Source organism: Quercus suber, unplaced genomic scaffold (assembly GCF_002906115.3).
Source record: "Quercus suber isolate HL8 unplaced genomic scaffold, Cork oak 2.0 scaffold_709, whole genome shotgun sequence".
NCBI classification, from domain to species: domain Eukaryota; kingdom Viridiplantae; phylum Streptophyta; class Magnoliopsida; order Fagales; family Fagaceae; genus Quercus; species Quercus suber.
Genome location: NW_027070150.1, coordinates 26,231 through 46,511, shown reverse-complemented (window position 1 = coordinate 46,511; position 20,281 = coordinate 26,231). Strand labels below are relative to the sequence as shown.

General features: G+C 31.6%; 2 protein-coding genes across 2 annotated transcripts; one reads left to right on the top strand and one right to left on the bottom strand.

Moving 5' to 3' along the window:
* Window positions 1-6,605: 6,605 nt before the first annotated feature.
* Window positions 6,606-10,772, top strand: LOC111996639 (uncharacterized). The gene is made up of 2 exons (XM_024028628.2): window positions 6,606-7,940; window positions 10,011-10,772. Exons 1-2 carry the CDS (start codon window positions 7,228-7,230, stop codon window positions 10,228-10,230), a joined length of 933 nt encoding a protein of 310 aa, XP_023884396.1. The 5' UTR covers window positions 6,606-7,227; the 3' UTR covers window positions 10,231-10,772.
* A 1,119-nt stretch (window positions 10,773-11,891) lies between these two features.
* On the bottom strand, window positions 11,892-18,587 carry LOC111996640 (ubiquitin-NEDD8-like protein RUB2). The gene is made up of 2 exons (XM_065766477.1): window positions 18,068-18,587; window positions 11,892-12,367 (listed from the first exon to the last, which is right to left on the bottom strand). Exons 1-2 carry the CDS (start codon window positions 18,519-18,521, stop codon window positions 12,126-12,128), a joined length of 696 nt encoding a protein of 231 aa, XP_065622549.1. The 5' UTR covers window positions 18,522-18,587; the 3' UTR covers window positions 11,892-12,125.
* Between the last annotated feature and the right edge of the window lie 1,694 nt (window positions 18,588-20,281).

The following is a 20,281-nucleotide window of genomic DNA, read 5'->3' as shown; positions in this document are numbered from 1 at the left end:
GTGTTATGTTTATATGTGTGTTATTAGATTAAATTAATTTTCTTGAGAAGTAAAATTTTTATGTTACTATATCTCATTTTTATTTTTGTTGTTAATGATATTATATGTGTGCGAAAGAAATTGTCTAACATTATGAGCATGTAACTTTTTTTATTATTTTAAATTTCATTGTAATTAATTTTTATTTTGGTTTTTACAAATATCAATATTATATTTATCACCCACAACACATTTGAATAGTATTCATGATTTTTTTTTTTTTTAACATATCATGTTATAAATATCAACAACATATTCCTTCACAAGATTGCTATTAGCAAGTAATATTAAATCTACATCATGAAAAGGAATTCACATCTTAATATGATCATGCAACTCTTTGCTTGAACTAATAAAATTTTCTAACAATTGTCTTTATCCTTTTTATCCATTAAGACTCCATTAATATTAAATCTTCATGAGTCTCCACTCATTTTTAAGGAGATCCCATTTAGATAAAAGAGGCCATTAGTGTATCAAAACGTAACTCTAAATAAAGGTTTGAAAAACAAAATATCATGTAGTCTATACTCTTCAAGTGCATAACACATTTTAGATGTACTACAAATATTCTAGCAAATGAAAAACCTCTAGTTAAGTTTCCTTAGGGTTTTAATTATTAAATTCAGGAATTGTTTTTGTGGGGCCAGAAAATCGAGTAGCCTTGGCCCACTCCAAGCCAGGCCCAAATGGCCCACGCTGAGGATGCATGATGGGTCCGAGGATGACCCTGTCCTCGGGCGTCCGAGACCTCGGGAGAGGGCCCAGTGTCGCGCGTTGGCAACAGAAGTACGGAGAAGGGGCAAGCTCTGGGCGAACTGTCACCTCGGCATTGAATACACTCACCTAACCCTTCTGGCCGCATTAATGGGGATGTAACCCCTTGACAGGGCAATATCGATCAGAGTGAGCCACCTGAGCACGGATATGACCTCTGATGGGACAGACGGTCAGAAGGGAGGCCAATAGATGATCAACAGGAGGAGGAAGAGAAGGATATATAAGAAAGGGGAGCAAAGTGTAAAGGGGGGAGTTTTGGGGGGAAGGAAAAACCTCTTCGGCCATGGGTCGAGGAGCATCCCCCAGTTGTAAATTGGTCTTAGTATCTTTCAATAAAAGGAAAGTAGTTTATGTTTCATGCACGCCGGCGAGCGCCTAAACCTTCGATCCACTCTTTACAAATTCATTGTTCTGGGTTCGTGGGGCTTTTAACCCATATCCTTTGGGCTTGGGCTACAAAAACAGACCTTACAGTTTTCATATAAATATGTTGTGTGATTGTTTGAACCCAAAGAACAATACTTTATATACAATTTATATGATCTAGACTCAAGTAATTATTAATTTGTTATTTTTCAATAAAAGTATTCCAAAAGTTTATAACCAAAACCGTGCAATGCACGGGAGTAATGCTAGTATATAGATAAAATCGAAGCCTCTGAAACTCCTACAATTTTCCACATCATCATTTTAATTTATATAAAAAAAAAATTAATTTTATAAACTAAATAGTGAGAGAGTCCTAACAGGAGTCTCTCTCTCTCTTTTCCTTAATCCTAAAGTGTTTTTATTTTATTTTATTTTATTTTTTACGTGAGTCTTTCTTTTTTCTTTTTCTTTTTTTTGAAATCTAAAGTGAATCCTTTTTCTTTTCTTTTTTAATTTTTTTATTTTTTTTTATTTAATTTTTTAAAATTTTTTACGTGAGTCTTTCTTTTTTCTTTTTATTTTCTGAAATCTAAAGTGAGTCCTTAAAAAAAAAATTATAATGTGAGGTCTAATTAAAAAAATTATAATTATTTTTTTAATCCTAATTCTATCGTAAGTCTCTCAAAAAGTCAAAAACTTCGGTTTTGTATTATATATAGATAATAATTATGATGTGGCAAGCTCTAAGGATATGAGAATGCAATTTGTAAATCTACTATCAAGATAACATAGATTAGATTGGTGGTGGATAGTAGATTTAATTGCAGTTAAGTATTATGTGAAGTCATCATTATAGAATAGCTCACGCCGAAGTGTGTTATGTGGAATCAATGATATGAAAGAAAAAGAATTTTTCTAAACATTGAACAAAAAATTACTTATTTTCATTCATTTTCAAGTTATACATTTTTTAAAGTTAAGTCATAAACCTTTAAGCAAAATAAGTACTTTTAATTATTATTTAACTATCCCGTGCATTGCATGGGTTAACGATTAGTTATTATTATTATTATTATTTATTTTTTATGGTTATATAAACATAGTATTAAAACTTAAAATTGTTCCTTTTTTAAAAATTTTTTTTGAGAAGCAAGTAAAAATTGTACTTAAGAAAATAAACTATATAACTTAACTATCAAATTAAGCATTTTTTTTAAATTTTTTTATTTAGAGAGTTTCAACTTATAGCATCCACTCTTAATGATAGCTCATTATCATTAAATCAAGATACCAATCAATTTTTGGTGTAGGCAGGGATTGAATCCTAGATTTCTTATTCAATTATCAAAAATTTTACCAATTGAGCTAATTGGAATTCACATTTCTATGTTATTTTGAGATAGGTAATTAGTGTTGGAGAGGGGGGTGGGATTCAAATCTAGATGTTAACACTATTAAAAAAAATGTCATTATCGCCAGCCTATCACTTGAACTCCTAAACATTTCCAACTTTTACTTAAAAAAACATATTGAATTAAATATAATAGATAAATCATAAATGTGTGTGAAAAGAATAAGTAAATTAAGTAATTTGTAAATAAGTTCTTACTATTCAACAAGAAAATAAACCAAACTTTAAGTATGAAATTTAATTTGGTGATAATCTCAAGTTCGACTCTTGAACAAAATAAAATTAAATGAACAACTATTAACTTTTAATATATCACTTAGCTCAACTTGTTTACCACCTTAGCAAATAATAACATGAAGTCCTTTCTTTAAAGGGGGAAAAAATAGAAGCGTGAATTAATAAAACTCCATTCAAATTAAATATAAGGAAAAACATTGGTTTTAATTCTTTATAAATAACATTATTTTTTAATAAGCTTTGAAATTAGCTCTCGAAATAAAATGTTTTAATTCAAATATGTAATAGCCCAATATAAAAGGGTGATACTTCATGTTAGGCTTAGAAGTTGACAAATTCCATGACTTGTAATCTTGATTGAGTTTGTAACGTATCTATAACATCAAATATCCAAGATGCAAAAGAATATGTAATTTAGACTACATTTCAATTGAGTCTTGATAGACCGAAGCAATATTTTCGTCAAACCTTAGATCGAGTCTTGATTGGATGAAGCACGCCTCTCCACACTTTTTATGCACAAACTATTGAGAAATTTTACATGTAACTATTGATAATTTTTTTTTAACAAAAAATGACATTTTAACTCATGCTTGCTTATAGAAACATTTAGCAATGATGATTAGTTAGTCTTACCTTGGTGAATGAGATAGTGGTCATCTTTGTTTTTGCACTGAGTCTCATTAATGGGTCACTTGGCAACAAAATTTTTAAAAATAAAATAAAATAAAATAAAATAAAATAATTATACTACAATTAAAAACTAATTTAGACTTTGATACGAAAAACTAAAATAAAAATAGATCTTTGATCTTTCCTCTTTTTTTTTTTTGCCACTTGATTAAATCATTGAATAAATTGCCCTAGACCATATAGATCATTGGTTGGCAAATAGGCATGGAAGTACATGCCAGTTGATCCAGTGCCAGCCATTAGGTTAAGCCCATTTGTTTGGTTCTTAATGGAAGGGTATGACGTGTACAGGCTGTTAACAGTTATCTGCTTATTATAAGCATAGGACCCTCGTGCCTTTAATACTTTTGTTGTACGCATTGCATTGCATTGCCTTGTTGCACTTCTATTCAGATTATTGGATGAATTCAATCTGTGTGGCTGTCTTTATTAACTTCACATCCTATTACTTATGGCGTTTCCTTTTCCAAGACACACCCGAAATTGTACGCTAAATTATCTTCTTTTCATTTGGCACATAAAATCTCTATTTATGTGATAGAGGGATGTAGTACGCTAAATATATAGAATAATTTTTAAATATAGATATTTATCTAATAATATTTCTTTTTTTGTTGCAAGAAGAAGACCTTTCTAGCTCTCTGCAAACATTGAAGCTCAGAATATATTTAAGAGTACTGTGTTAGAGATATTATAAATTTCATTATATAAAACTTATACGCATGACAAATGACACTGATTCTACAATATAATTTAAATATTAATTTATTTTGTTATTGAAGTCTACGTCTACTAATCAATCATATTTTGTGCTAAAATTTAATTTTAGCATTTTTTTATTATATATTATCTATAAATGTTACATGAGTTATAGTGATAGCTCAATTTTTTAATGGTATTATTTATAGTATCTCATGTATTTGATTTGGATACTAACTTCACCTTCTTAACTTTCTACCTATCTCAAAAATAAAAAATAAAGAAGTTACATAAGGCAACCAAACACATCTTACTAGTTGTATTCATAGATAAGGACCTCCAACTTCCCCACTCAATTGTGTCCGCAATTCTTTATGGGGTTGAGAATGTGTCGACACTAGTAAATGAAAATACTTTTTAACAGATCAACACAAAAGCAAAAGCTAGCAGCACATATACGGAACCACAATAAGTATGATCATAACATAAAGTAGGACCACCTTCGTCCTAGTTTTACTAATATAGGTATATAAATTACGCCATTATTTCCTTTGCTTCTAATTAAAAAATTCTTCTTTTTGAAGTGATTGGCACTTCATTCTTAGCTTTAATTGCTAAAGGCTTAAGTGTGTAAGGAACAATTTTTGTTAAGTAAAAATCCAGGAAATGACATGGGTGGAAGTGGGATATATTCTTTATTTTCTTAGAAGAAAAGGTATTAAAATATACTAATTACTATTAAATGTTTGGGGGCTCAAGAATTTTTGTATAATGATTCACATAGTTTGCTACTTTGGTCTTATCAAATTTAGGGACAAAATTGGCCTATGCCCTTTTCGCCCAAATTATATAGCTTTCCGCCCTTCTTCCCAAACTAATTAGGGAAATACTCATCTTTTGTAACTCGATTTGTTCAAAATCGAGTTTAAAAAAAAAAATTCTAGAGACCTATAGTTGCGTTTTAAGGAGCCTATAGTGATGTTTTAAGGACCTATAGTGGCATTTTTGAACTCGACTTCCATGAAGTTGAGTTATAGGTAATTTTTTTTTACCTTTTTTTTTACCTATAACTCGAGTTTATGGAGGTCGAGTTACAAAATGCCACTATAAGTCCTTAAAACACTACTATAGGCTCCTTAAAAACGCCATTATAGGGCTTAACTCGATTTTGAGCAAATCGAGTTTTAAAAGATGAATATTTTTCTAATTAGTTTGGAAAAGGGGACAAAAGGCTATATAATTTGGGCGAAAAGGGCATTGGCCAATTTTGTCCCAATTTTAGTTGTCAAATATCATAAGGATGTTAATAATTAAGGATTTATTATACAATAATAATTAAGCAATTATTCTTCTGTCACATGACACAAGATAGCCCTCAAGTTTGAAGAATGATAGCAAATCCGCGTGTTGCATTTTTACTCATGAATATGTGTATATTTTTTACTAGATTCAACTTCTTTGAATTGCGCACAAAACAAAATTTACTAATCCATCATCCAATGGTTATGCATTCAGAGCAACATTAAACAGTTGCTAGGGTCAATATTTCATGCTATTTCGTAATCCTTTTTGTTTTCTTGAGAAGCATGCGGGAGAATTAGTAGCTAGTAAACAAAAGGGATTCATATGAAAGTAAAGCCATCAAATCAAATCGACTTGGAAACTTTGTTTTACTAATCAACTTCACTATTCTTCTTAAGTTTCTTCTGTTACTTAGGGAAGTTTTATTTTATTTTTGGTGGACACCTTTCTATTACTAGAAATAAAAATTTTTGTTGTCCATATACTCCATTCAGTGCATACAAAAAAGGAAAAAAATTCTTTATCATCATTACAATCGTGTGGCCTAAGTAAATGGATTAAATGTGTGCATGTGTATGTGGTTTTAAAAATAAAAAATAAAAAATCTGATGGTTATAATAATAGATTAAATTTTTATTTAGTAGCCTTCTTGCAAGTGCTCTAAAAAAAAAAAGAGAGTTATCTATCTACTAGTTAAGTACTTATCTTATCGAAAAAATACTTATCTTATCAATCAATTCAAATAAAAAAAGGAAAAATAGCAAATGATTATTAATTTCATGAAAACCCTGGCAATGACATGGCAAATTGGCACTTAGCCAATGGCTATCACAGAGAAACCGGACCTAAACTTACCGCCTCACCGGACAGAAACCCCCCACCAACTAAAATCCACTAGTTAGAGTTTACCTTAACCTTTTCAAAAAAAAAAAAAAACACGTTATCTCCAAAATCGCAAATGAAATTATTGTAACAAAACCAAACATAAATGTCTAAATGCGCGTTACAGTACGGTACTGTTCTGGTGGTATTAATGATTCTGTGCCATTCCTATATTCCAAACGGTAAAAATCATAGTAACGTGTCCAGTCAATATTCATTCCCTTTCGTCACTTCTCGCGTTTTCATTTTATCACTCAAAAGCTTTGCTTTCTTTTTCTCTTCTTTACTATTTCTCAGTTCACCGAATCTCTCTCCCTCATACTCTTTCTCTTTTTTATTTATAAATATACCCCCACAAATTAGAAACCCCACAAACTCATAGGTAAATGACTTTACTGTACAGTGTTGGTGCAGTTGATCTTTCAACTTTTTTTTTTTTTTTTTTTTTACTTACAGATTTTGATATAAGGAAGTGAACCCATTTGTTGGATGCTGATTGGAGCTGTTTTTTATGATAATCTACGATCTAAAGGTTTGGTTTTAATCAGATTTCGATTTGGGTATTGTTAGTTTTATTTTTTGTTTTTAAGAGATCATATGATATGTGTTTGTGTGCATGACATGGAGTGGCTGATTAAAACATTAGGATTGGATTGGACACGTTGTTTATGTTGTTTTGTTTGAAGAAATTCATGTTGGTTATGTAAAAGGGTGAAATATATAAAATTTTTATACACAATATTATTGCTGGGGTTGTTTTTGTAAGAAAGTTTTGGAATTTTGATGTGTTGGATGGAGAGAGTTTTTGTTTGATAATGGATCAAGAGGAGGGTAAGTTACCGGGTCGGTTTGATCCGGGGACGAGTGTGAGGAATCCGAGAATTTTGGGTAATGGGGTGGTGTCTGAGGCCGGGAATTTAGTGAATTCAGAAGAGAGGGATACTGTGTGTGGTAGTAATGAAAATAAGGGTTTGGAAGTATTGGGTGGTGATTTGGGATTGAGTGAGTTACAAATAAAAGGGCATGAGCAAGTGCTCAATCTGGAGGTGATTGATCGTGGCGGTGGCAGTGAGGTACTCAGTAGAGTTGATCAGGTAACGAGTGAGACATCGAGCAATTCGGTTGCTGGGGCTGCATCTGAGACTGTGGTTGTTATTAATTCGGATGAGGCTCTGTGTGTTAGTAGAGATGAAAAGGGATCTGGAGCAAAAAGTAATGAATTGGGGTCGAGTAAGGTATCCACAAAAGAGGCGAAGAATAGGGTGTTTGAATTGGAGAAGAGTTCGTGTGTAATTGATGTGAAGTGTGGCAGTGGTAAAGGGTTTGGCGAGAATTGGGATGGGGAAAGGGTTTGTAGGATTTGCCATTTGAGTTCTGAGCAATCATCAGATGCAACGACATCAGTCACTGATAATGCTACTATTGGTACTATGGAGGATTTAATTCCGCTTGGTTGTGGGTGTAAAGATGAGCTAGGCATTGCACATAACCAGTGTGCCGAGGCATGGTTTAAGCTAAGAGGGAACAGGTAATTGTTTATCGTTTTTGTTAATGTTGAAATTTGAGTTGAAGATTGGAATATATACTGTCGTATTATAAGAGTTTTCCTTAATAAGTGATAAAATTTTATAAGAAAGAAAGAAGAGTTTAAAAAAAAGTCCCATGATGATTATAATACTTCTTGTCAATAAATTACAACTGAAAATTCAAATAAGCAATCAGATCCAAGAAAGAGCTTCATAATCTTGATTTCAATTTTTTTTTTTTTTTTTAATTTGGAATTCAAGTAAGGTCCATATACAGCCACCATAGTTATGAGGAAGAAGGTGGTAATCTCAAGCATTCTATACTCACGCTCACAGTACATGAACTTTTTTCCTTGTTATCATCAGGATACTAAGTATATAGTATTGGACTGCGTCATTTCAACCATCTCATTGAATATTAATAATTTGTTAGCAAGCAGTGAATAATATAAGAGCATTTTAGGCTTAAGCTGAAGCTTGGTTCTTTGAGTTTCTTGGCCTTCTTTTCATCCAAGATTCAGTTCCTCGCTCTCTTGGAGTTTATTTATGCTCTTAGTCTTAGACAGTTAGGTGTTGATCTTTGATTTCTGTTATTATTCTTTTTCCTTTCTTTTGTGTGGGGCTTTTCTTCTTCACTAACTGTTGAGCTGGGGCCTGGCCTATTAAAGTAATTTCTTATTTATAAAGGAAGCAAATGAGTTTTGTCACAGCTTCATCAGTCATCTCATCAAAGTCATGGTTACATAGTCAATAGAATTCACTGTTGTAGATGGATTGTGATTCTAAATTGTACAGTTTTGATTTACTTATGTTGGATACAAAAGCACCATGCCACAATACAGACACACATTTTATTTTTATCTTAAGTTTTATGCCTATTTGTTACCCTATCGTGGATAAAAGGGCCATTATCTTACTATCACTCAATTTTACAATAGGCCTGTCTCTAATCTACATCAGGGGCTTTAAATCTCTAGTCTCAACTTATATAGGGGGTCACTTGGGAAGGCTACCAGATCTCATTAATCCACTGCTTCCCCTACTGTTTATTTATTCATTTTGACTTTATATAGTCAATGTGTATTCTGAAGGAGTTCACATTGTGTGTATGTGCATAAATATAATCTCTTTTTCAACTCTTCAATCACATTTTGCAAATATGTATTCTCAGTTGAAGTGCTATTGTGCGTGCTTCAAGCAGATTTGTACTCATACCATTCTCACAAAAAATGCATTGCTCCTTCAATATGCACTGTTCTATTTGGTGTTTGATACGTTTTTACATATGGCAATAACCAGTGGTAATTATGATCCCAAGACGGTAAAAATTGGCATGCAGAAGATACTTGTCTAATATGGTAACCTATAATGTCAAACTTCAAGTACATTTAGGTGCATAAAAGGGGGCCATAATTATGAAATGGATAGTGGGGAAAATTGTTTGCTGAAGAATGTGAACTTGCAAGTTCATGAGTTTTAAGGTAGTTCTATGGTTGAATGGTGTATCTTGAGATTAGTATAAAGTCCCAGCACTAAACAGAATTCTTGTCAAAGTGCTTTTGAACAAGCGTCTAGCATCAGGATTCACAATTTATGTAGATAACTTTCTTTCTTTCGTTTGTGCAGATTGTGTGAAATTTGTGGGGAGATTGCCAAAAATATTACTGGTATTGGGGATAATGGATTTATGGAGGAATGGAATGAAAGTAGATATACAGGTGTCAGCAGTAACTCCTCAGACAGGGGTGGAGGATGTTGGCGGGGACAGCCATTTTGTAATTTCTTGATGGCATGCCTGGTAATAGCTTTTGTACTTCCCTGGTTTTTTCGTGTAAATATACTATGGTTGAATGGTGTATCCTGAGATTAGTATAAAGTCCCAGCACTAAACAAGAATTCTGTTTAGTGCTGGGACTTTATACTAATCTCAGGATACACCATTCAACCATAGAACTACCTTAAAACTCATGAACTTGCACTAAACAGAATTCTTGTCAAAGTGCTTTTGAACAAGTGTCTAGCATCAGGATTCACAATTTATGTAGATAACTTTCTTTCTTTCGTTTGTGCAGATTGTGTGAAATTTGTGGGGAGATTGCCAAAAATATTACTGGTATTGGGGACAATGGATTTATGGAGGAATGGAATGAAAGTAGATATACAGGTGTCAGCAGTAACTCCTCAGACAGGGGTGGAGGATGTTGGCGGGGACAGCCATTTTGTAATTTCTTGATGGCATGCCTGGTAATAGCTTTTGTACTTCCCTGGTTTTTTCGTGTAAATATGTTCTAGTATATGTGGTTTGAATAAAATCAAGAGGTTCTTCCTGTGCACCATCATGTGGATTCTGGCATACTTTTGGTATGACATATAGCCTTAAGCTTTAATAGGACCATGCTTTAAAAGACATGCTCTGTGAATATAGTAGGGTCCTTCATATAAAGGCCCCGAAGTTTTGAGGCATCAAATTACAAAAGTTGCAACATTTACAAGCAGCAGATTGTGCAGTTCCTTATTGCTTTGCCGTTAGTGTAGCTGGTAATGTGCTGGGAATTAATTCCTCATTATTTCTTCCATCTAAAGTATTGAATTTTGCCATAAATTTCATGTTTGAAGGCTGGAAAATTGTTTAGGCCACTATTTGGATGTGTTCTTTTCTTTCTTGCTCTCTCTCTTTATTTTTATTTATTTATTTTTTTTGAATTTTCAGTGTTCTATTCATTGTAGCTCCATTTGACATGTTATCATGTTTGGAGGGCCTCCATTGTATACATGAAAGTTATGACATTTTTGGATCATACTTGCAATAAAAAGCAGTGATTTTTTGGTCTGCATATATCCTCTCCATTGTTCTGGACTAAATTCTGATATAGTAAATGATTATTCAGTTTTACCTAGCAGTAGTGTGAGTGAGAAATTTGTTAATAAGCAATAATAAGCTCTAACTCAAATGACATTTTCTCCCTTTATAAAGAGTGAGATGGAAGGTGAGGTCTTTGAAGGCAAAACCAACTGGATGTGCACGTAACTTATCAATTAAAAAAAAAAATTTGTTGAAAAGCTAGAGGGAATGGCATTTTCATGAAAGTACATATTTTAGGTGCAAAGATCAAGTTAGATTCGGTTTGATTCTGACATGACAATTGAATTAATATAGATTTTTTAAGTTCTGTTACTATTAGATTGCTAAATGTAACTTTCAAGATTCATGTACATATATGTTTGGTGCAAAGACAAAAGTTGAATCTGTTTCACTGTTTGTTCTGGCATGGTTCTTGAATTAATGTATATTTTCAGTTACTGTTAGTATTAGATTGCCAAATGTGTAACTTTCGGGAGTCATGTTATACAAATTTGATCTATTCATGACACAGAAAGTTGATCCTTAAAAGTGTGATTATAACTAAACCAATATTTTCAATACACCAATTTTATCTTCTTCTTTCTTCTTTTATTCAATTATTCTAAAAAGTGGGAAGCAGCGTTGAATTACAATGTTCTTGGTGATACCCAAATATTAACTTGATTACTAAAGAAATCTATTGGCAATGGGACAGGTCAGCTTTGGGTTGGGTTAAAGGTATTTGTCATCTCTAATGAGGTGGCTTAAAAATTAATGAGGTAGAGATGAAGCAGAAGGAGGAGGGACAATTGTGAGTGTTAAAAGAGAGAAAGCAAGTGTTAAAGTCATCTAATATGTGGTTAATATGTTGACAACGAGGAAAGAAATCACACAATTTATTATCTAGAACTACAAATCCACCTACAAGAAAGGAAGAAAGGAAAACAAAAATGTTTGAGGAACAATAAGAAACTATCTAATTAGATTTGCACAAGCATGTACCATCACCTGCTTGTACTTCAATTCCTACCATCCAAATATAAATTTTTGGATTCTTCAAATAAGGTAATGGTCATTATGTAAACTGTAAAGAAGATGTACTGGTAAAAAATAATATTCAAAATTCTAATAATTTTATTTTGCATAACTAGCATATAGTAAGTAGTACTACAAATCACCAGCCTGACAACCTAAACTCTCTGAAGAAAAGGTTAATCGGAAAAAAAAAAAAAAAAATTAAAGAAAAGAAAAAAACTGAATACTATTAAACTCTCTATTGAGTAATGAAAAAAACAATTAATAATAATGTTGTCATGCAATTCCTAAGACAGATAGAATCCTACTCTCAGAAACGACTACCCCTCAATGCAAGCACAAGATGAAGCACAGAGCCACCCTCGATTTTGTAATCTCGAACTGTTTTCTCGTCTGCAATCTGCTTGCCTCCATAAATAAGCCTTTGCTGCATAGGAGGAATCCCTTCTTTTTCCTGAACACGCTCCTTGATCCTTTCAATGGTATCATTTGGCTCAACATCGAGTTCAAGCTCTTTTCCTGTAAGAGTTTTCACCAAGAGCCTTGTTCCTCCTGCAAGCCTTAAAACCCCATTGATCTGATTGTAGTCTTGGATGTTATAATCAGCAAGAGTATGACCATCTCTTAAAGTTGTGCAGCCTTGAAAAATCAGGCAGTGTTTTTCAAGAGTGACACCTTTTTCTTGAATAATGGCCCTGATGTTTCGATGGTTTCTGTGCTCTCAAACTCTAGAAGGCTATTCTCCCCCTTAAGGTTTCTCAAAAAAATCTGCATCTTCTTTTTTCTTCCTACAGACCGATAAAACTTATAGAAAAATATCAGGGTTTGATAGATTATATAAGGCTTTCTATGTGCTACTGCTACTCAGTAGGACTAGGAATCCGTTTCCATGTGTACTTGTGTTACTAGTCTTGTTGTAGGGGTAAGAATCCGTTTCCATGGGAATGGCAAGATTCGTTACTGAAAATAAAAAAAGTTTTAACATTATCAAATGAAAAAACTCTTAAAGAAAAAATGTTGAAGAAGATTTTAAGGGATTAGACATAAAAAAAACATAAACTACCGGCTACGGCTCCCATGGAAAAAATAATTATTGGTAACTATCTTTTTGTAGAATCCACTTATTATATTTCCTCTAAAAAAAGAAAGAAAAAGAATCCAGTTATTATATTTTGATGTGACGCTTGAAATTTTACTAAGCACTAGTAAAATGAATTACATCGTGGATAGGAGTTGTCTCAATCGTACAAGGTATGGTAGTCTTCTATCCAAGTTTCATAATTCAAAATACCTTACTTTTAATGTACCAAGTAAAGATGAAAGTTGTCTTATACAAAAAGCTGTTTAATTATGAGCAAAAAATATTCCAAAAAATTAATGATTTTATACTTATTTTATAAATAAAAACATAAAGAAACTAACAATCAAGACAAAAAAAAAAAAAAAAAAAACAGTAAATAAAAAAGGAAGAGAGAGAGAGAGAGAGGAGTTCAAGTTACACATTTTCTTCATCATTAGATTTAAGTAGATCTAATAGTAAAAAATATGAACCAATTAATGTTGATTACCATATCATTTATTATCCCTTATTTTTTGAATTTCATATTTGTTTTTGCTTCTGAAAATTTTCATATTATCTCTCTCTCTCATCCTCTTACCAATATAGTCATCATGAAAAGACGTGATTGAGTTTATAGTTTGATTTATAAAGATTTGTGTTGGAGCATTAAAGTTTGGTTCAACATTTGCATGAATGATACTATTATAAAGATTTGTAGTTTGCACGAATGATACCATTATCACTTATACAAAAATCATTATGTTGGAGCATTATAAAGATTTGTTTCAACAATTGCACCAACAATTTGTTTTGTTTGTAAAGTCGCAATAAAATTAAAGTCTAGGACTTTGAGATCACAAAAAAAGCCTTTAATTAGTTTCAAGTCTTTGTATAACTTGGAGTAGAGGTGGTGTTTTCCTCTTTGAGGATGCAGTGGCGCTTAATTTTTTAATGTAAATTTGTAGTAACTGGTACTAAAGTCTTTATCTAAGATTCTAAATTCTTTTTTAAACTATTCCTAAGGGTCAGATATGGAAATTCAAAAAAAATATGTAAATAGAGACATATATGAAAATAAAAAGTTTAGGTATTTTGGTTGAGATGAATGTAAGCACATTTTGGGAATATAGACAGATATGGAAATTCAAAAAATAAGGGATAATAAATGATATGGTAATCAACATTAATGGGTTCATATTTTTGACCATTAAATCTACTCAAATCTAACAGTGTAGAAAGAGTGTAACTCTAAAGAGTTCCTCCTCAAAAAAAAAAAAAAAAAAAAAAAAAAAAAAAAGAAAAAGAAAAAGGTTACACCAGGTGTAACTTGAACCCCTTGATTATCTATGTTATCGGAGAAGCATATATCCGAGCTCAACTTGCTTCCTTTAAAAAATATGAAAAAGCTAAATCTAGATATGCCAAACTTAATAGAAAAGTGGCGTCATAGTCGATTCTCCTATATTATGGCAATACTAGCAATGTGGCAATATCTATTTCATTGAATGCTTCAGATCTGTTAGAAGTTAAGTACTTATGTGGTTTCCTATCTTCCTGAATGCTGAAAGGATTAAATTCCTCTCAAAGATGGAAATTTAAAAGTATTCGAATTGAGTAGTTTTTCATTCAAGGTATTTCCTTATTTGGTTATATATCTTATTCATAAATATTCGCTTGGGTTTTTTTTTTTTTTCATTTTTCTTTTTGCTTTTTCAACCTGTGGAGTGGAACAGTGGGGAGGAGCAATGGTGTTTTTTTTTTTTTTTTTCCTTCTTCTGCTAGCAACTTGTAGAGGTGGAACAATGGTGGAGGAGAGAGAGAGAGAGAGAGAGAGAGAGAGAGAGACACGTCAAACATTTTTGGGTTTAGAGATAGGTTTAGAATGTAATAAATGAGGATAATTAATGAAATCATAATAAAAAAAATATTTGTAATAATGATGGTCTTTTTTTAACCATTGAATTTACTTAAATCCAACAGTTTAAAAAGGTGTAACTCTAAAGAGTTACATTAGGTGTAATTCTAAAGAGTTACATTAGGTGTAACTTGAACTCATTCTATAATTTGTAGGATCTGAATCTTTTGATTCTTTTCAATAGTTATAGCCATGAATTATTCTTTTGAATGTAACCCATCTTTCTCTTATATTTCTCTATTATTTAGTCATATATATTTTGTTTTGTTTTAATCATTTCTAAGCAGTGAATCATCTGATTTTTTTAAATATTTTTTGGTCTTTCAGAAGTTTTAATATCTGAATGTTTGAGTTATATTATTGCAACATCTGAAACTATCTGACAAATTTTTTTTAAACCATTGCACGTTCAAGCAATGACTTATTCATCAAATTGTAACATAAATTGAAGTCATACAAGAACAAATTATGCAATGGTGTAATTTATTAATTAATTTAAGATTTTATAAAATTATTTTAGTTTATCTCACAAATAGGTAAGTTTCCGTGCATAGCATGGATTAGAGACTAGTTTATATATATAGAGAAAGAGAGAGAGTCTTTAGCGGGTTAGGTAGGTGGGTTGGGTGTAATGGTCATTTAATGGGTTTGCCATGGACTTTTTTGGGCTTTAAACCATCTTATAAAATTTAATTAAAAAAATTGATGATATTTTATGTCACAAAACACAATTGGTCAAAATGAATTATAACAGATATTTCAAAAATCATTAATTAACTTTTGTTAATTGGAATAAATAAGTACATTGATGTATTCATCATCCATGGTCAAACATCATGTAAAACAGGGTGAGATTATAATCTCAAAGCTTGACAAGCCGATTGTTGGCATTTGGAGGGTGGAAAAAGTTGTGGGAGGTGGTGGCAGCAGAGGTAGCAGAGGTGGAGACTTTAAAGAACCAAATTCTTCTTTTTTCAATATAGAGGCAGGTGGAAGCACATGTGTTTTTTCTATGGATTGGATTACAATAAGACAGGTACATTGCTTGTACTTCTTAACTAGCTAAATTCCCGCATGACGTGTAGTGCAATTTATTATTAGTTTTTTCCAATATTTCAATAAGTTTATCAAGAATCTTGTATTTTAATTGGTTGGCACCTCAATTTCCAATAGAGACATTCATGATTTAGATCCCCCAACTATTGATGTATAAATTTTTTTTTGAATAAGTTTCCTTGTAAAAAATTGTAATATTTAGTTATTTTATAGACAAAATATAAATCACATTATATATATGTGTTTACAAACTGAAAATTGCATGATATAGTAGTTAATATAAATAAGCATGTTTCATGCCTCCTAAAAAAAATGCTTATATCCATCAGTTATCATCTTTTTTACATTCTTAATTATGTGTTACTAATTTTTTCCCATTTTTGTTGGGCATTGCTTCAACTGTTGCATGATATAGTGTTTCAATTGTTTCTCACATAAAATAAAAATTGTTTCTCATATAAATCTTAGAAAAATTATATTAAATTTCATTATGCTATAACAAAATAAATATATTTATTCTATTACACACACACACACACACATATTGGATGACCGAAAGAAGTTAGCAAATTTAAAGAACTAAGATTTATTTTAGTGAATTCACAATTTTTTTTTTTTTGGCTTTTGTGTCAATTGTTATGAAAGCAACTAACAATGAGTAAGAATGTCATATTCTAAATTTATTATTATTATTATTCAAACTAAAAATTATCTTATATAGAGTTTATAAAAATAATCATATATATTCATTTGATATAAATAATTAATGCATAACTATAGATAATTAATATATGCATTTACTCTATTGGCTAATTTAATGAACTAATATTTTGATATAAATGCAAATTTTGTTGATTTAGAACTCTAAATAAAGAGAACTTCAAGAAATACACCACATATTACAAACTCAGACTCTCTAAAATGAGCCCTCTGCTTTTATAATAATAATAATATTGATTGATTGATATTGATGAGATGAAAGGTGAGTTCTTTGAAGGCAAAATCAACTGGATGTGCACGTAACTTATCAATAAAAAAAAAAAAAAAGGGTTGAGAAGCTAAAGGGAATGGCATTTCCATGAAAGTACATAATATTTTAGGTGCAAAGATCAAAGTTAGATTCGGTTTGGTTATGACATGGCAATTGAATTAATATAGAGCTTTTAAGTTCTGGAACTATTAGATTGCTAAATGTAACTTTCAAGAGTCATGTACATATATGTTTGGTGCATAGACAAAAGTTGAATCTGTTTGTTTTGGCATGGTTATTGAATTAATGTATAAATTTTCAGTCACTGTTAGTATTAGATTACCAAATGTGTAACTTTCAGGAGTCATGTTATACGTATTTGATCTATTCATCATATAGAAAGTTGATCATTAAAAGTGTGATTATAACTAAACAGTATTTTCAATACCTCAAATTTTATCTTCTTCTTTCTTCTTTTATTCAATTGTTATAAAAAGTGGGAAGCGGGGCTTCAAACTTTGATTCACTCCTTGTAAAAGAAACCAAGCAATGCCATTAAATTACAAGGTTCTTGGCGATACTCAAATATTAACTTGATTACCAAACTCTTAGAAATCTATTGGCAATGGAATAGGTTAGGTTTGGGTTGGGTTAGCGGTTTTTGTCGTCTCTAATGACGTGGCTTAAAAATTAATGAGGTAGAGATGAAATAGAAAGAGGAGGGACAATTGTGAGAGTATTAAAAGAGAGAAAACAAGTGTTAAAGTCACCTGATATGTGGTTAATATGGTGACAACAAGGAAAGAAATCACACACAATTCATTATCTGGAACTACAAATCAACCTACAAGAAAGAAAGGAGGAACAATAAGAAACTATCTAATTAGATTTGCACATGCATGCACCATCACCTGCTTGTATTTCAATTCCTACCATATCCAAATATAAATTTTTGGATTCTTCAAATAAGGTAATGGTCATTATGTAAACTGCAAAGAAGATGTACCGGAAAAAAATAATATTCAAAATTCTAATAATTTTATTTTGCTTAACTAGCATATATATAGTAAGTAGTACAACAAATCACCAGCCTGACAACCACTCTTTGAAGAAAAGGTTTCTTAAAAAAAAAAAAGGCTTTAAAGAATAGAAACAAACTGAATACTATTAAACTCTCTAATGAAAATAATAATAATAATGTTGCCATGCAATTCCTAAGAAAGATAGAATACTACTCTCAAAAACGACCACCCCTCAATGCAAGCACAAGATGAAGCACAGAGCCACCCTCGATTTTGTAATCTCGAACTGTTTTTTCATCAGCAATCTGCTTGCCTCCATAAATAAGCCTTTGCTGCATAGGAGGAATTCCTTCTTTTTCCTGAACACGCTCCTTGATCCTTTCAATGGTATCATTCGGCTCAACATCGAGTTCAAGCTCTTTTCCTGTAAGAGTTTTCACCAAGATCCTTGTTCCTCCTGCAAGCCTTAAAACCGCATTGATCTGATTGTAGTCTTGGATGTTATAATCAGCAAGAGTATGACCATCTCTTAAAGTTGTACAGCCTTGAAATATCAGGCAGAGTTTTTCAAGAGTGACACCTTCTTTTTCTTGAATCATGGCCCTGATGTTTTCAATGGTTTCCGTGCTCTCAAACTCTAGAAGGCTATTCTCCCCCATAAGGTTTCTCAAAAAAATCTGCATCTTCTTCTTCCTAGAGAGTAGAGACCGAGAAAACTTATAGAAAAATATGAGGTTTTGATCGTTTATATAAGGCTGAATCTATGTACAACTCATAGTAGGAGTAGGAATTCGTTTCCATGTCTAGTTGTGTTGTGTGTTACTAGTCTTTGTAATCAGGAGTCAAGTGGGCCTTGGGCAAAACCTTTCCCAAATTAATTAGGAATGGTTTTAAGGTGCCCACGGGCTACGGCCACTATGGTAAAATAATTATTGGTAACCTTTTTTTCAGAATCCATTTATTATTATTATTATTATTATTATTTGATGTGAAGCTTGAAATTTTATTAAGCACTAGCAAAATAAATTACATGGTGGGCAAGAGTTGTCTTATAAAAAAAACTGAAATGATATTTCTTCAATAACCTAGGCAACTTGGCGGTTTAATGAGTATATAAAAGTTGTCTAATTTGTTATAAATATGCACAAAAAATATTTAAAAAAATTAATAATTCTCTATTTTTATAAATAAAAACGTAATGAAACTAACAATCAAGACAAAAGAAACAGTAAGCATGTATTTGTTTTGGTTCCAATGGGGAGCTACTTTAAGCAATGCATTTAGATTAGGATTTTTTTAATTTTCAACTTATGTACATCCTTTTTATAACCTTATTTTTTTGAGGTATAACATAATTTTTTGTTTATTTTCAGAAAATCAACAAATGCAGAAAACTACAGAAGTTGTTTTTCAAACTCCACTTGTTTAGTTGGCCAATATTCCTTTTTCCCCCGTAATCCTTTTAGGAGGCCCATTGAATTTGCTCAAATATTTTGGAAGGGGAACAATTCAAATTTGTGAATGTTTAAATTATGAAATATATACCAATGTCCATCACTGAAGCTTCGACTATTATTAATGTTCTATCTTGATGGAATGATGGAAAATACAGAGTACTCAAAATGTATGAAGGATAAAAAAAAAAAAAAACTGAGAGGAACAAGAAAATATCATTTTTTATATTGTGTTAGGTAGAAGGAATGATTATATACGAGATTCTTTTATTTAATTGAAAAGATGATTGTCAAGAGCCTGGTAACTTAATTGACACATTCTCATAAAAAAACAAAAAGAATAGTAGAGATAACAATTAGGTGTACAATACAAAGAATAGTAGAGATAACAATTGATGTGTGGTAACAAATCAACACAATAGAGATAATAATTGATGTGTGACAACAAATGCATGACTGAGTTTGATGTGGGGCTTGGGGTGCCCGCCGTTGCGGCCGCCGCCACCCCCCCCCCCCCGGGGGGAATACATTTCTTGATCCTTTCAATGGTATTATTTGGCTCAAATATCAAGTTTAACCATTCAAGTTCTTTTACGTTAAAAATTTTCACGAAGATCATTGTTCCTCTTGCAAACCTTAAAACTGAATTGATATAATTGTAATCTCGAATGTTATAATCATAAATAGATGACCATCTTCTAAAGTTGTATGTCTTGAAATATCAGCCAGACATTTTCAAGAGTGATACCTTCATTTTCTTAAATCATGGCCCTAATGTTGTCAATAGTTGCTCTCAAACTTGAGAAGGCTATTCTCCCTCTTAGGAGCGACTCCATAATTTTTAAATAACCTAGACCATTCAAAAAACTATAAAAGGAAGATGTTCAAGATTTTTGAGATTAGACAAGAGTTTGACAAATGTTGGACCGTGATAATGCCATAATTAATTTAATAATTAATTGAATACAAATAAATATATTTAATTTATC

Coding starts and splice junctions, on each gene's coding strand:
- LOC111996639 (XM_024028628.2), top strand. CDS start 7,228: ATGGATCAAGAGGAGGGTAAGTTACCGGGTCGGTTTGATCCGGGGACG. Junction 7,941..10,010: donor TTTAAGCTAAGAGGGAACAG/GTAATTGTTTAT, acceptor TCGTTTGTGCAG/ATTGTGTGAAATTTGTGGGG.
- LOC111996640 (XM_065766477.1), bottom strand. CDS start 18,521: ATGCAGATTTTTTTGAGAAACCTTATGGGGGAGAATAGCCTTCTAGAG. Junction 12,368..18,067: donor TCTTGTGCTTGCATTGAGGG/GTGGTCGTTTTT, acceptor TAAGGCTTGCAG/GAGGAACAAGGCTCTTGGTG.